At 38.3% G+C, this 17,679-nt stretch overlaps 2 protein-coding genes and 1 pseudogene across 2 annotated transcripts; all 3 read left to right on the top strand.

The window, feature by feature from the left end:
- The first annotated feature begins 1,103 nt into the window (after positions 1–1,103).
- On the top strand, positions 1,104–3,011 carry LOC131312978 (berberine bridge enzyme-like 8). The gene has a single exon (XM_058341014.1). It carries the CDS (start codon positions 1,137–1,139, stop codon positions 2,742–2,744), a length of 1,608 nt encoding a protein of 535 aa, XP_058196997.1. The 5' UTR covers positions 1,104–1,136; the 3' UTR covers positions 2,745–3,011.
- Positions 3,012–3,483: 472 nt separating this feature from the next.
- LOC131312977 (berberine bridge enzyme-like 8) lies at positions 3,484–9,152 on the top strand. Its single transcript, XM_058341013.1, has 2 exons — positions 3,484–4,267; positions 8,064–9,152. The coding sequence occupies exons 1-2, from the start codon at positions 3,524–3,526 to the stop codon at positions 8,928–8,930; spliced, it is 1,611 nt and encodes a 536-aa protein (XP_058196996.1). The 5' UTR covers positions 3,484–3,523; the 3' UTR covers positions 8,931–9,152.
- A 3,281-nt stretch (positions 9,153–12,433) lies between these two features.
- LOC131312976 (berberine bridge enzyme-like 4) lies at positions 12,434–14,610 on the top strand (annotated as a pseudogene).
- Positions 14,611–17,679: the final 3,069 nt, after the last annotated feature.

The following is a 17,679-nucleotide window of genomic DNA, read 5'->3' as shown; positions in this document are numbered from 1 at the left end:
TCAAGCACTCCTTCTTGGGCAAATCAAACCTTTTGTTCCTATTTAAGCAACACGACTTGAAAAAGTCTCACGTTCCATTAATTTTCCAGTTCCACATGCATTTGCTTTCTTCAAAGAACCAACAAACCTACAACAAGACTAAAAAACGCACATACATTTACACAATTACTCACATGAGTGTCTGTGAGTGTCTCATATGCACACTCGTGTGTGTATATACGTAATTCCATGCATTCTGAGTGTGGTTCTAGGCTTTTTGTTGGAGAAAAGCAGCAAAGCTCATGGTTTGAGAAAAGTCACGTTCATGTATAGATAATTAGATACCATGCACATGTTTTCCTGATCTGTATATTTCAAATTATTAGTGGTCAAAGCTTGAATAAGATGGGGAACATAATGAAGCATGCTTTTGTTGAATGATGAGAAATTTTCTGCTTTATGATCATGACCTTTGACTTCGTATTCATATGAATATTATAGTAATGCACATTCAAAAAAGCGATAGTGTACTCTTCTTTTATTTCTACAACTCCTCATTTTTTCCCTTCATCAAACGCGCAAATGGGAAAATAAATAAACTAATGTAATGATCAAGTCTAGAAAGAAGACAAATGTACTTGCATGTACAGATCACAACTTCTTTTTTTTTTGGTTCGCCGGTCAGAGGTTTTCTGGCTAGCTGAAAACGCATCTCGAGACTCTCGCCTATTCTCTTCTCTGATTTGGTGAAATGCAAGTCATTCACGACGAAATTAGAGAATTAACAATAGATTTCTCTCTTGCGACTTGGCATGCACCAAGAGGTTGTCAAATTTTGAATTTTGAATGTTCAAGATTACGACTCATTATTTTTTTTTGTTGCCACTTGAACTACCTTGGGGTTGTGCAGATCACATCTCGAGTTATATGTTACAGCATTATTACAATAGACGTACAATAGTTGAATGGTTCTTCCTTTCCGCGCGCCTATGAAGATTTATTCCTTTATACTCTGCTTTTGCAGAGGACTCCCTTCAATATTGAACGTAGAAAAGTCACAGTTTTTGTTACGCAAGCAACCTCAAGCAAACACTATAAATTAACACATTGCCCTTTATCCCATTTCCTACGTACCACGAGTACTACGTACAACAAAAATGAAGACTCCAATTTCTCTTTTCTTTTCACTAGTGTCTCTTCTCCCCTTCATTACATTCCCAGCTTCATCTCAAAATCTTGAGAATTTCCTTCAATGCCTTTCCCTCCAATTCCCAAACTCTAGCTCAATCACAAATGTAACCTACACTCAACAAAACTCTTCATATGAATCTGTTTTAGAAGCCGCAATCCGAAACCGACGATTCAACACACCTTCCACTCCCAAACCTATTGTCATTGTCACACCATTGCTAGAATCCCACATTCAAGCCACCATTCATTGCTCCAAGGAGCATGGCATGAACTTCAGGATCCGTAGCGGGGGCCATGACTACGAGGGTCTTTCCTATGTTTCCTCTGAAACCCCATTTGTCATACTCGATTTAGTAAATTTCCGTTCTGTCGAAATCGATGTTGGAAATGGTACTGCTTGGGTTCAATCAGGGGCAACTATCGGCGAACTTTATAATACGATATCCAAGGCAAGTAGCACTCTCGGCTTTACGGCCGGGGTTTGGTCAACCGTGGGCGTTGGTGGGCACTTTAGTGGGGGAGGCTACGGCTGGGTCACACGTAAATATGGCCTTGCTTCTGACAACGTCATTGATGCTCGATTAATCGACGTTAACGGGAGAATCCTCGATCGGAAATCGATGGGGGAAGACCTGTTTTGGGCCATTAGAGGCGGCGGAGGCGCTAGTTTCGGAGTCATCCTAGCATGGAAAATAAACCTAGTCTCTGTTCCAGAAACCGTGACTGTTTTTCGCATACCGAGAACCTTGGAACAAAACGCGACAAGTCTCGTCCATCGGTGGCAATACGTTGCCGATAAGATGGACAAGAATCTAACGGTCAGGATCTTCCTCAGACGAGTGAATTCTAGCCAAGGTGGAAATGGTACAACGGTGGAAGCAGCTTTCACTTCATTGTACCTTGGGGGAATCGATACACTTCTTCCCTTAATGCAACAAAGCTTCCCCGAATTGGGTTTGGTGAGGGAAAATTGTACCGAAATGAGTTGGATCCAATCAGTACTCAACTTCGGAGGTTTTAGTATCAATCAATCAGTCGATGTTTTATTGAACAGATCCTCTGTAGTGGATAACTTGTACTTTAAAGGGAAATCAGATTTCGTGACCGAACCCATTTCGCTAAGCGGTATTGAAATGATATTGACAAGATTCAACGAACAACCGCAGCTGGAATCGTCCGAGGTTAGTTTCAATCCTTATGGGGGAAGAATGAGTGAGATTTTAGTATCCGAAACGCCTTTCCCTTACCGGAAGGGGACTACATACAACCTCCATTATTCGGTGTCGTGGCAGGAAGAAGGCACATCGGCCCTCGATAGGCATATGAATTGGATCCGTGATTTTTACGGGTTTATGGCTCCCTATGTTACCCAGAACCCGAGATCAGCATATCTCAATTATAGAGATCTTGATATTGGAGTCAATAATGGAGGAGGGAACAGTACTAGCTATGAACAAGCAAGTGTTTGGGGTTTGAAGTACTTTGGAGTTAACTTAGAGAGATTGGCACGAGTGAAAACCGCGGTGGATCCGGGTAATTTCTTTAGGGATGAGCAGAGCATTCCGGTTCTGTGATTCTGGTGGGAGAACTGCGGTGGTTAGGAAATAATATTTTTTTTGGCCATATATAAAATAAATCAAGGATATGGGGATGTTACAAAGAAAAAAAAAAAAAACCTTCGAGTATTGATTTGGTAGAAGAAAAATAAAGAGGTAGTTACTTTTTTTGTTTCATCAATTTGCCTGTAGCTTTATTATGGGTTTTTGGACCCCTTGTTTTGCGTTTTGTATTACTAAAGTGTTCACACTAGTGATTAATTTATGCAACACAGTTTTTGATTTTGTCTTTATTCGATTTTTTTATTTTTTTTGCATTTATTAGTTTTACGCCAAATTTTTAGAAAATATGGGTGAATAAGGTCGAGAGGAATCGGAAAAGTAAAAAATTATGACTTTTACACAAGTATTTTGGGAAATATCCAAGAAAAAGTCCAAAAACTGATTTAGTATTTTATTATTCGAATCGTGGTTGTATGACATAAGGATTTATTTGCGATATTAATTTTTTCAATCACATGTTGTGTATAAATTCCTGGGTTTTATGCACGTTCATACTGACTTATTGGGTCATTTAAGTTAACCCAATTAAGAGCACCCAATAAATGGGTTAAATGGGTTGGACCTATTCTAACACAACTAATAAATGGGCTGAGCTTGATCTATTTTCTAGTATGTGTGTTTGAGTTCAATTTGTCACCCCTAATGCCTAGCATCCCCTTATAAATACCCAAACCAATCTATCAATTGACACATTACAAATTGGCTCACATCAGTTTCAGAAAAAGAGGCTGAAGATGAGAACTTCACGTTTTGCAATAGCTTCATTTCTTGCAATCTTTTTCATACCTTTCTCATGGGCAACTTCTTATGAAGACTTCGTAAATTGCCTTGAAGACAATTCTCACCCCTCCTACCCAACATCTTCAATTATCTACACCCGCGACAACCCTTCCTACTCTTCTGTTTTGCAAACCTACATACGAAACCTTCGATTCAACGAAACAAGTACGCCAAAACCAATGTTTATTATAACCGCATTGCATGCATCCCACATTCAAGCATCCATTGTATGTGCCAAACAACACAGTCTTCAGATGAAAATCCGAAGTGGGGGCCACGATTTCGAGGGCATCTCTTATTGGTCCGAAAATCCATTTTTTGTCCTTGACTTGTTCAACCTTGGGGCAATCAATGTAAGTATCGAAACTGAGAGTGCTTGGGTTCAAACTGGGGCAACCCTGGGAGAGGTTTACTATAGGATTGCTGAAAAAAGCAAGACTCATGGCTTTCCCGCCGGAGTTTGCCCGACAGTTGGAGTTGGTGGTCATTTTAGTGGAGGTGGGTATGGAAATATGATGAGAAAATACGGTCTTTCGGTTGACAATATTGTTGATGCAGAGGTTATCGATGTTAATGGACGGATTCTAGATCGAGAAGCTATGGGGGAGGATTTGTTTTGGGCCATTAACGGAGCTGGAGCGTCTAGCTTTGTGGTGCTTCTTTCCTACAAAATCAAGTTGGTGCAAGTACCAGCCAAGGTAATTTTTGAGATCTAAAATCCAAGCCATGACATGAATATTACATACTTTCTCGGGGAAAAAAAAAAAAAAGAAGAAGAAGAAGAAGACAACTTTTGAATATTAAGTTCTTTAGAGCTATTTAAGATAAATAAATGACTTACAACTCTCTCTCTCTCATTTTATACAAAAAGATTATTCACAAAGTCGTGACGTAAGTGATTTTAATTATGAGTCATAGTGGCGGATTCCTTTGCATAAAACGAAATAGTTACAGAAGTCCACATGCATCTTTTTCTCTATTGGAACCCCATGCCAAAAATTAATAATATACTTGCACAGCGATACCCGGCCAATAAACAGTGTGTTGGGAATCAAGAGAGAATTCACATACTAACAACTCTACTTTTATTCATATCATTTCTCAAACAAAACATACAAATACATTTCACTCACTCACAGCTCACACAAACTCACTCTCACTCTCACAGCTCACACACAAACACTTAATCTGGTGGGGGAGACCCCCTCTGGGGCTCCCTACGTCTCTCTCTCACTTCTCTGTTCTCTCTCTCTTTTTCCCACACTTTTACACAAGGTAAAAGTACGTAAACATTCCTTCAACTATCACTTTTTCTCATAAATACCCTATCACATTTAAAAGCGCCCATGGAGACCCCCTCAACTACTAGAAATTGAATTAATCGCTAACTCCGTTAACAGAATGGATGAAATGACAAATATACCCTTTTTACGTCTCATACTGACGTCTCTCTCCCTCTCCAGACCGAACACACCCCTTTCTCCGACACAGCCAAATCCAGACCCCATAAAAAATGCCCAAATCTTTTCAGAAACTATCCAATTTTCTCTAAATTCAATGTCAACGCCATCAACAACAGCAAAGAAAATTGCTTTCCACCACCGCCTCAACCCTCCCTCTGATGTACGACACCAATGCTATGAACAACAACACAGGTGAAGAGGGGGGAGTCGGAGGGGGGGAAGAAGGTGACAGGGCCGCACCAGACGGTGGAGTTAGAGAGGGAGGGAGCGGCGGCGGTGAAGTTTCTGAAGTAGAGGGAGGAAAGGACGAGGCCGAAGAGGAGGCGGTGGTTGAGAGGAGGAGGAGGAAGGCGAGAGTGGGGAGTTGCGGGGGGGAGGAGGAGGAGGAAGGCGAGAGTGGGGAGTTGCGGGGGGGGGGGGGGCGGGGTTTGGTATATATAGTTGTAAAAGGGCATTTTTGTACACAAAAAAATAGACAATGTGACCTTCCAACAAATGGTTTTGAGACGGAATGGTGTAACTTGGATAACGGGAGAAGTTGAGAGAGTCTTCATAGACGTTTTTAAATATGAGAGGGTGTTTATAAAAAAAAAAATTAAGAAGGTATTTATGTACTTTCACCTTTACACAATACATAGACACGTACATGTAGAGACCAAAGTACACTCTCATCCGCTCATTCTCTCGACTGGCATCTCAACTCACCAAAATATATTGATGGGCTAGGCCCCCCTCTCAACTTCTTCTCTGTCATCCCACTCTCTCTGTCTCCTCAACCAAACACAACAAGGCCCCACACACATGCACACATATAGTGACCAATTAAGTTTAACTTTCAACACACTGGACCACCCTAAATTTTTAATGATGGATCGGATTTTGGATTCTACTGTCACGACTTATTGTGCATCTTAATATTGTTCTTATTATAATTCAATGTTTTGAATATCTTAACGAAACGAATAGAAGGCTCTTGGTATGTACCATTTGTTGAGAAACGAGTAATAAGAGTATCCTTATCGGACTCACTGATTTTGGACCGAATTAATTCTCAAAAATAACTTTTCTACTTTAGCTAGACATTTTTTCACAATTACACATAATCAGGTTCTCCATTCTAATTGTACTGCATTAAACTATTCATTTTTTCTAAGGGATTGTTTGGTACCGGGCAAGAAATTGATGATTTCTATGATTTTTGCGGGGGCCTATTACGGGTCCTACAAAGATGATTCAAATCGCAAGTCATTCTTAAAATCTCTTTTATGGGTTTTTGAAAAAATTAGCTCAATCCGATATCAGTAAGGATTGTTCCAGAATTCGTAGGGCGCCTACGAATTCTGAAACCACCCTTACCGATATCGGATTAAGCTAATTTTTTCAACAACCCATAAAAAACATTTTAAGAATGAATTCGTAAGGACCATGTAAAAAATCAGCTTCAACGGATATGGATAGGTATGTTTATAGAATTCGTAAGGGCGGAACTGCTCAACTGCTTAGTTTCACTCCTACAAATTCAGAAACCATATTAACCGATATTCGTTGGAGCTGATTTTTTACAGGGACCCATAAAAATTATCTTAAAATTTATGAATATTTTTTCGTATTTTGTGAGGCCCAAACTGGGCCCACTAGGCGTGCAGTGGACTAATGCGGTGGAAGTGTGCAGTGACTACTGTTGTACATGATGCTCTCTAGTGTATCACTGAATGGAAATGAGTACCATTTTTTATCATTTTTATCATTTTTTAATAATATGAAAACCTTTTCTTTGCTAATAGAAAAAAGGTTTGCGGTGACTATAGCACAGTTGGATGGAAATGAGTAATAGAAAAAATAAGACACGTGATTGCAGAAAGTTACAAATCGGACAAGTACTCCTTCTGTTCCTAAATAAATGTCCGGTGCACAAATTTATGCTTTTAAAAATATGTATTTTTTTCATTAAATGGAAAAAAAATTCATTAACTTGAAAAAAACTTATTGATATCTATTGATTGTGAAAAAAAATTTTGATTCTTTTTATAAAAAAAAAATGCATCTTTTTAAAGGCCTAGATTTGCAAACTGGACAATTATTTAGGGACGGATGAGGGAGTACGATCTTCAACTACAGATGTGTTATGTGCACAGATCACGCAACCATTTTTGCGGGACCTGTCTATTGGGAAAGATAGGTTCAATACCAACCATGAATCGACAAATACGTAGGGCCAACTCTGGACTGCACGGATGATCCGAGTTGTTCAATAATTGTTGTGAAAGAATTCAGTGAGCCCACAAAAAATTAGCTCAATCCAATATATGTAGGTGTTCGATCCGATCTTTCATTTTTTATTCAGATTTCAGGATCCTGAATGATCCTGAAATCTGTATGCATGTAGTTTTCTGATATCACTAAAAGGACGCACAAAAAATAACAAAGCTGCTGCTATTTTTGTCTCGAATGTCATATTATATTAATGTTTTTAACTTCGGTCCAATTTTTTCTTACTTTTCTGATATCACTCGTCAAGACGAATGATTAATTTTAAGAAGTACGGATAAAATTGTAAACAAAACAAAAGTAAGAAAAAGTAAAAAATGCCAAAAACATACCAGACCGACAATTTACGGAGAATGGGGCCTAAAAAGCTTTATGTACTATTTTTTTTTAAATTAAATTTTACGATACTTTCCCACCTGATGATAAAAGAAGAAGTTGTTTTCTCCCCTTGTCATGACAAAAGACAACTATATTCACATACTTAATGCAAAAAATTATTCATTTTATAGGCATAAAAACTTGTATATAATTCAAAAAGATATCAGAATCACGCAGGTACGTACCAATACTTACCGTAGTAATAGATAACATGGAGCTATAATCATAACGTTGTTATATAGCCTATATTTTCTCTTTATTCTGTATAATTACTGATTATTTTAGTTCGCAATATTTTGTTGGATACATGAATTGATTTTATGATATAACTTTCATTTTTTGTTATTCAATTTACAATTAATGTTCATTTATGCAATCCCAATAGGTAACTGTTTTCAATGTTACGAGGACGTTGGCGCAAAACGCAACCAATTTAGTATACCGCTGGCAAAATGTTGCGGATAAGTTACACGACGACATCTTCATTAGACTCATCCTAGAAGTGATTAACGACAGCTCAAGCAGACAAAAGACCATTCAAGCAACATTTTTCACCTTGTTCCTCGGAGACTCGAATCAACTCCTCTCTCTAATGGACCATAGTTTCCCCGAATTAGGTTTGACAAAGTCAAACTGTATCGAGATGAGTTGGCTTGAATCAGTTGTCTATTACACTAGCTTCCCGATCGGAACACCTGTCAACGCTCTCCTAAGCCGGATTCCTCAGGTCCTCACCCATCTTAAAAGAAAATCCGACTACCTAAAGAAACCAATCCCGAAAAAAGGGCTGGAATCTATATTCAAGAAAATGCTCGAATTGGAAGCTCCAATGTTGACTTTCAATCCTTACGGTGGAAAGATGGCGAGGATTTCTCCTTTAGCGAAACCTTTCCCCCATCGTAAGGGGAATATATGTAAGATTCAGTATGCAGCAAATTGGAATGAAGATGGGGTTGAGGTGGCAAAACATTATGTGGAATTGACAAGAAAGTTGTATGATTATATGACTCCATATGTATCTAAATCGCCAAGGGAGTCATTTTGGAACTATAGGGATCTTGACTTGGGTATCAACAACCATAATATTGGGGAGGATCATAGTTATACCCAAGGAGCTGCTCATGGGATTAAGTACTTCAAGGCAGCAAATTTCAATAGGCTGGTGATGATAAAGACCCAGGTTGATCCTGCTAATTTCTTTAGGAATGAGCAAAGCATTCCACTTCTTCCATCCTTTAATTATGAATTGTAGCTAGTGATCAAGAAAATTCCCACCGTTTCACTACCGATAAATTAATGCTCAAGTTTTTTTCCTTTTTAAGTTTCTAATATTGTGTTTACTTTATATTGAGGAAAATAAGTTGTTATATATGTTTTTCTTATATAAGCTGCACAATAGATCGATGGAGAATTAGTGTGCAATCCAATCGGGTGTAATTTATCGCTATAAATAAAAAAAAATTTTTTTTTTTTGTGGCTGTATCTCCTTTCTTTTCTTTTCTTTTCTTTTTTATATTTCAACTAACCCCAAGCTCAAATGAAACAGATTAATAGGTGCAAACCCTGGAGAAAAGAATGAGTTAATCATAAATATATAAGCACTAAATTACAAAACAAGTCTTTTAATTTTTTTTTATTTGTTTTGAATTTTTGTTAGATCCACGCCATCTCATCACACCCTCTTGTCTTTCTCACGGCCCCTTGTTTTACTTTGTATGAAAGGGATGTTTTCTTCAAAATTGCCCCTTTGTATGACTCGGGGTGCTCACCTTCTATTTGATTTTCTTGATTGATTTTGTCTTTCACCCTCTTCTTGCACTTTTATCTGAATTTCGTAGCCAAATGGTACCTTTTGGTGAGAAATTAGATTTCTTTGTCAAATGGGACAGTTTTTCGACGCCAAATTAAATGGTATTTTTTGGCGAGGAAATAAATATTTCATCGCCAAAAGGTATTATTTGGCAACGAATTTATTTTTCCTCGCCAAAAAATAACAATTGCCAAGGAAGTACATATTTCGTCACCAATGCATACTGTTTTGGTGGCGAATTTTTTTGAAATTTCATTGTCAAATGGTACTCATTGACGACGAAATCACTATTTCGCTGCCAATTCTAAAATTAATTAATTTTTCAATCCAAAAAATTAATGTTATGTAAATAATTTATTCGATTTTGTGTGTATAATAATATGTGTGTGTATATATATATATATATATATATATATATATATATATATATATATATATATAATACAATAATTTAAAATTTTTGAACAAGTCAGTATATTTTTTATTTTGCAATATTTTCAACATTTTTGCTATAGTTGGGGGATGGCTGCCTGGCAGACTTCTTTTAGAGAAATTATTTAGAGGTTCAACGTGGCTAGCAATGGATAAGTGTTTACATAGAGAAATGATTGTCTTTCTTCATTTTGATTCACACAACGTAGGGGCACAAATCCTAACCAAGAGATTAGAGATTTGAGGCGTCTTGCGACACAGTGGGTGCATGGTGCATGGTATGGCTGATTTATTCATGCTCTAATTTTTACTTAGACCGCCCTTACGGGTTTTCAATCTAACAAGTTCATTTTTCCCTTTATCAATCTTCTCTTTCTTTTCTACTTCTCATCTTCAACAGCATGTTCTTCTTTGAAGTGATCCCATGAGGGTACAAAAATGTTTCCACTCTTTCTCGACTCAATAGAAATGACGTGGGTCATAGTTTGTTTGAAAACTTATTATGTGTTTTTGACAAATCAAAAGATATCATAAGATTACTTTGAAACCTTTAAGGATTGTTTTCAACACTTGATGTTATCATGAATAGTCTATGGTAGTAATTTAGCACAAGAGAAAATATTTCAAAATTGTAGTCGATCATAAGGTGTCTACGTATCTCAAAAGAGAATCAGGCCATTGTAACCTGAAATAAGCATTTCAATGGTTTGGTTAACATGCTGCATGTGTACATTTAATCAATGGAAATTCTCACTTTCCCTGTTGCAACAATTTCGTGAGTAGACTTACTGGTTGTTTAAAGGTTCACTTGTGCAAATGCATCCTTGCTTGCTTTTCTATTATCTCTTTTGTTATGAATGATAAATGTCATAAAATAGTGGTGTATCAAAAGCGATGCGGTCATTAATTTTTTGAAACAACCAATTAAGTAAATAAAAAAAAATTAGTGGACATATTAGTGGATAAGGAAAATGAAGAGTGTATTTTGCATTATTTTTTAGGTTGGGGAAGATAGATAGCATAGTGTTGTTTGATAACTCAGCTGTCTGGGCCAGCTTGTTCTCACATCGACTAATACTGGGAGACCAATTACACTGTTCACTTTCGGTGCGGTGGTCCCAATTATTTTTAGAGCAAAGCTATGTATAAATTGGCCGCAAAAGAATTGATAGCACCTACGAAGTTTCAAACGAGAAATCTTATGATGAAGCAAACCCCTTTAGTCGCAGGCCTTAACCACTAGTCCAACTTCTTGGGGTTTCCATATATAGATATGGCTTAGTGTTGGAAGTTTACTGCTAAGAAATAGGTGATCAAGATTCATGGGTAAATCTACTTACTTGTCTTGTAGTCAGAAAATTATTCAACTTGCATATTTAAAGTTCATGTACCTTGGACCCTCATGTGTTTTAATTTCTCCAAACCAAACATACAAACATGCATGTGCGCGCATTGTGCACAATGGAATTAAAAGCCCCTTGGATTCTTTCCATTTTATACCCAACAACCATTCGGCTGCATATTATGCTCACATCCAACGTCCTACGTACCATACATGTACATTTCGATCAAGACATGAGTGAATCATGATCAAGATATATAACTCGTAACATACAGGTTTATCTAATAAACAAGGTACCTTAGGATTAGACAAGATACGTGTAAGCTAGTCCGAACACTTAAGTTATCAAAATACAACTATTAAAGAGGGTCAAATGAAGTCAATCTGGTCTTAAATATAGAAGGGGTGTAAGGAAACTGCTCATATTCTACAGTTGTATCGTCCGGATTTTGTTGAGTAAAATTCAGGGGGAAAAAAAGGGGCGGGGGGAGGGGGGAGGAAGAATTAGGCTTCCTCTTTTCTCCATGCTTGTAACCAATCCGGGTCAAACTATTTCTTGAAAAAAACAGTAAACAAAAGCGGAGTGATTTTCACACTCAGGTTCCTTTTTTGAAATCCACACTCCTTTTTTTTTATTTTTAGTGTTGAAAGTGTGTAAATTTTTAGCTAAAAGAAGAAAGAGTGGATATATAAAAAAAGGGAGTATGAAAATCAATTCCCTAAACAAAATTAGTAAGGTCAAACAAAATGGTCAAGTTGTACAGTTGAATCGATCAGGCAAGAATTTGAAGTTTTTCCTAACAATTTGGAAGAACGGTTGGATTGTACAGCTGAATCTTGCAATTGTTTCCCAAAATAACTGCACAATCAAAATTAGCATCCTTCATTCCCCTCTACAAATAGGCCATGAAAACAAAAAAACCTCACACCCTTACGAATTCTGATAAGAAACAAGACCCAAAGCGATGCTGTGTTTGATTGTGTTTTGAAAAGTTTTTTGAAAAATGGTAGGGGTAATAAGTGGAGAGAGATAGAGAGAGAAAATAGTGAAAGTAAAGGGAATCTAGGAAGAATCTAGAAGGAATTTTTTGAAAAATTCTTTTTGAGAAGAGAAGAGAACAAGGCAAGAAGCCTTGTTGATTACATTGGCAAATTCGGAACCCTCCAAAGACGCCTTCATCCAATGCCTCAAAAACCAGGCCAATATGTCTCCGAAACCAATCTCAGAAGCAATATTCACCGCCGAAAGCCCACTATTCATGCCTACTTTATTTGCTTATTTCCGAAATTCAAGATTTAACAGAACCACAAACCGAATCCCAACTGCCATTATTACCGCCATCCATGAAACTCATGTCCAAGCAACCGTGATATGTGCCAAATATCACAGCCTACTCCTTAGAATCCGAAGCGGGGGCCACGACTATGAAGGCCTTTCTTATGTGTCAAACGAACCATTCGTTATCCTTGACATGTTTAGCCTCCGATCCATTGATATCAACATACAAGCCGAAACTGCATGGGTACAAGGGGGTGCAACACTTGGCGAACTCTAGTACAGCATTTCCCAAAAAAGCAAGGTGCACGCCTTTCCAGGCGGCGTCTGCTCTTCTGTAGCCACAAGTGGGCATTTCATTGGCGCTGGGTAAGGAAACGTGTTGAGAAAGTACGGATTAACCGTTGATAACATAATCGATGCCAAAATAGTCGATGTTAATGGAAAAATCCTCGATAGAAAATCCATGGGAGAGGATGTTTTCTGGGCCATTAGAGGCGGTGGAGGTAGTTTTGGTGTCATTCTCTCATGGAACCTCAAATTGGTTTCAATTCTTGAAGTCGTCACGTTCTTTAAGGTCGATAGAGCCCTTGAGGAAGGAGCAGTAGATCTAGTTCATATATGGCAAGAGGTTGCCAACAAACTACCCGAACACATTTTCATAAGACTTGAGTTACAGCATTGGCGTGAGCATGATAATAAATTTATGGTTAGATTCGTCGCTTTGTACCTAGGGAAAACCGACACACTTCTCCCAATGATGAATCAACGATTTCCTGAATTGGGTTTGAAACAAAAGGACTGCATTGAAACGAGTTGGGTTGAAACTACCCTTCTCTGGCAAGACATGGACCCAAAACAACCTAACCGCTTACTTGACAGAAAGACCACTTCAACTTTTGGTCCTTCTCCCTTTAAGGTGAAATCAGACTGTGAAAACATCAATTGCAAAACCAGCATTGGAAGAATTATGGAAGAAGGCGGACAACACACCGGGATTGGTAATGGAATGGAATCCATATGGAGGGAAAATGAGTCAGATTCCGGAGTCGGAGACACCATTCCCTCATAGGGCTGGGTACAAGTTCAAAATCCAGTACTGGTATTTTTCTAACGACACATTAGAGCCACTACAAAAGGTCTATGACTTTATGACACCATATGCATCACAGTCGCCACGAGAGGCATTTCTCAACTACAGAGACCTTGATGTTGGAAAGAATGAAAACGGTGAGGATCCAAATATTTTTGGGGCTAAGTATTTCAAGGGGAATTTCGAGAGGTTGCGAAAGGTGAAGACGAAGTTTGATCCGGGTAATTTCTTTAGGAATGAACAAAGCATTCCACCTCTTTCTGCTTAGAGGAATCATTGAACTTGTAATAAATTTGTCTTAAACCTTTTGTTTATTATGTTGTGGTGTTGGTTAATGGAATCTTATTCCCTAACTGACAAAGTGATTCTATTTTAGTACTACTTATTTCTGTTGGGTACATTACTCCAATGAGGTTGCCTTGCTCGGAAGCCAACGCGTTCAAAGGCAACAATTTGGGTTATAAGAGCTGAAGGCATGGGTGAGCCAGGGTTATACCACTGCTAAAAATCACAAAACTAAAACCAAAAGAACAAAAACTGAATCGAAGTTCACAGCCAAAGATTACACATATACAACAAAGATTCAACATTTCTCTGGGTTATGAGGTCAACTAATTCTTAGGAGACAAATTCTATTGTTCACTAATTAAGGATAGCAAGCCCATTTGAAGGGACAGCAAAGCCCCATTGAAAAACATATATACATGTCACATGCATTATATACATACACACAAACCTCTTATGTTAAGTTTCATTTTATTTTTATTTTTTTTACGGAAAAACATTTTCCTACAAAATAGATCATGTCAAACGGAATGACTTTTAGAATTCTTACAAGACAACACTTAAAGAAAATACATATAGAAAAATAAATTTCCTTTTCCTTTTCTTTTACTTCACACGCATTACTTCACTTTTCTTGGAAATTCATTTCTAACATAATATTCCCGACAATCGAACCAAGTCTATAAGGGGCAAATGCATGCACATGCCTAACTAGAACTCTAGAAGAAAGAGACAGAAAGTTCCTTCATGCATGCGTAATTAACATGTTGACTAGATCGAAGTTTCTTATATACAGTATTCTTGAAGTCAAAACCGGACAATATATACCCGGACCTAATCAAACCTTATCCTAGAATTGAATTGATCTCCACCGGATCAGTTGTATATATCCACATTCGCTTCACATTGTTCGTATTTCATTTCCTAAATTAATGCACTTGTTTGGCTGATCAAGTTATCACGTTTTAAACACATTGAGCAGCTCAGATCATCGAAATTTTTCTGGAAAGGGAAGGTCCTAACCGCATATATATATATATATATATCGTCATTCTCTCCCAAGGACCACCTCGTTTTAGTTAAAATGCAAACTTCCACATTTCTGCCATTTCCCGGTTGAATTTCGATGATCCGAATTGTTCAATGTGATCTAAACATGATTTTAAGGGTACCCGAGAAATCAGCAGAAAAATGACTAAGAACGGGAAAGGCTTCATTCGAACAATTTTTTATTGAACGGTTCAAAAAAAAATCAAATCAAGCCTTCCCCGGTTATTTTTTTTGCTGATTTCTTATAGATACCCTTAAAATCACGTTCTAAACACATTGAGCAGCTTGCATCGAAATTCGATCGGGAAAGGAGAGCCCACATTTTAAGAGATCCTCATTTGAAACATTCCATATATCTATATACAAGAGCACATATAAAATGCTGACTCCCCTTTCTCGATCGAATTTTGATGATCCGAACCGCTCAATGTGTTCAGAACGTGATTTTTAGGGTACATACGAGAAATCGGCAAAAATAATGACCGGGAATGACTTGATTATAGCAGTTTTTCATTGAACGGTTCAATAAAAAACTGCTATAATCAAGCCCTTTCCGGTCATTTTTTTTGCTGATTTCTAGCAGGTACCCTTAAGATCACGTTCTGATCACATTGAACAGCTCGAATCATCAAAATTCAATCCAGAAATAGGGAGGTCCGCATTTTAACTAAAATGAGGACCAGCCCATGTGAAACAGATTTTATATATATATATATATATATATATATCACTATTAGGATCCAATTACGTACGTCATGTCCCAATAGAAATATATACATGAGAGATTTTAGAGGTCAGTGGGGGGAGCTCCATGGGACCAGATCATTGGACAATGAGTCATCTAGCATGCAAAATTTCAATGCCTAGATTTTATTTCTTCAAATTGGACAACTGAACCCTCCCCAATTACCTTTATTACTCACTGGGCACTTTAAATATTTATATACAGTGTCGTTATTACAAACATTTTGCTTAAAATCTTTTTGTTCGAATTGAAGTAGTGATATTATTATCATTATATATACGAGTTATGGCTAGGAGTGATATGGTAACTTTTAATTATCCAATTTTGATTAGTCCACTACGGATGCTCTTATAGTCCGCATGATTCTCCCCAACACAGAAAAAGAACTCGCCCTCAAGTTCGAGTTAAAGCCTAAATATTGCACTCCTTCATGCCAGCGAATTAAGTACTTTGACTATGGCAGCTTCTTGATTTCCTTTTGGTTCCAAGTAATCTTGGTGGGAGGCGCCCTTCCTCCTCCCCTGGGCTCTCTCTCTCTCCTCCCGTCTTTCCCTCCCCTTTCCATTGACGTCGGCTGCTGTTTTCCCTCCGTTTCTTTACCGGTGCGAGCCCTCCTTTCCGATCTCTCTCCACTTCTTGTCGTCACCCGCCAGTAATCTCTTGGCAAAGTGGTGTGCGGCGGCAAGTGGAGGGGTGTTTTGAGCGTTTGACACCCGCCGGTCGATATCTCTTGGGTCGATCCAATCTATGCCTAACGGCCTTGGGTGTTTCTCCCGCGGCTGATTTACGAGCCTCCTCTCCTTCGTTTTTGTAGGTCCGATGTTGCAGTGAACCATCCTCAACCTTGGTTCGTTTGGTGCACGCATGCGTAACCGTCTGGTTTCTACCCCAAACAACGGCGGTGGCGACAAATGGCAGTTGTTTGTGGTGGGAGGTGTTGTGGGTGGTTTGTTTAAGGTGATACTGCGGCTTTGGAGATGTTTTGGCTGGGGCAATTCGACAAGTGGCTCCGCAATGGCAACGGCGGTTACGAGAATAGTAGTCAAGTTTCTAGGGTTGGGTTTGGGCTTTAACCGATTTTCGTGTTTTGGGCTGACGGCCTTGGCCTTGGGTGTTTCTTCCGTGGCTGATTTACGAGCCTCCTCTCCTTCGTTTTTGTAGGTCCGATGTTGCAGTGAACCATCCTCAACCTTGGTTCGTTTGGTGCACGCATGCGTAACCGTCTGGTTTCTACCCCAAACGTCGGTGGCGACAAATGGCAGTTGTTTGTGGTGGGAGGTGTTGTGGGTGGTTTGTTTGAGGTGATACTGCGGCTTTGGACATGTTTTGGCTGGGCCAATTCGGCAAGTGGCTCCGCAATGGCAGCGTCGGTTACGAGAATAGTAGTCTGGTTTCTAGGGTTGGGTTTGGGCTTTAACCGATTTTCGTGTTTTGGGCTGATTTAGGGGTGTGTTGGTTCCTTACCAACCTTTTTTGATGTTATTTTTCAATTTTTTAAAATTGTGAGGTGAAATGTAGTGATAGGTTGAGTTTGTCCTTGTTGACGTCCCTTGATGTATTATTGCATGGTTTCTTTTTTGTATCATTAATTTTTATGATAGGGAAACTTTTTTCATTGATTAAATATATATATATATATATATATATATATATATATATATATATATATATATATCGTTGGCGATATCCTGCTTGATAACGGAAACAAAATCTTCAATGCCAATAACATTAATCATTTCTGAGCTAAGGAAATATGTTCATGGGTAGTCAAAGGGATCCAATAATTTGGGTGCAGTTTCATCGTCAAGTAACACGTGCACGTTGCCAGAACCCTAATGTCTGCAAAACAAGACAACATGAGCACACCTTTGCCTCGCGTCAACAAAGGCCTCCGACGCCTAAGTTAGTCCACGTACTAACAAGAAAACCCTAATTATAGTGTACCTTTCTCCTTAGATTTTATCTCTT

Source organism: Rhododendron vialii, chromosome 13a (genome assembly GCF_030253575.1).
Source record: "Rhododendron vialii isolate Sample 1 chromosome 13a, ASM3025357v1".
NCBI lineage: Eukaryota > Viridiplantae > Streptophyta > Magnoliopsida > Ericales > Ericaceae > Rhododendron > Rhododendron vialii.
The sequence above is the reverse complement of the archived record's forward strand: the minus strand, read 5'-3'. Positions and strand labels throughout refer to the sequence as shown.

Coding starts and splice junctions, on each gene's coding strand:
- LOC131312978 (XM_058341014.1), top strand. CDS start 1,137: ATGAAGACTCCAATTTCTCTTTTCTTTTCACTAGTGTCTCTTCTCCCC.
- LOC131312977 (XM_058341013.1), top strand. CDS start 3,524: ATGAGAACTTCACGTTTTGCAATAGCTTCATTTCTTGCAATCTTTTTC. Junction 4,268..8,063: donor TGGTGCAAGTACCAGCCAAG/GTAATTTTTGAG, acceptor CAATCCCAATAG/GTAACTGTTTTCAATGTTAC.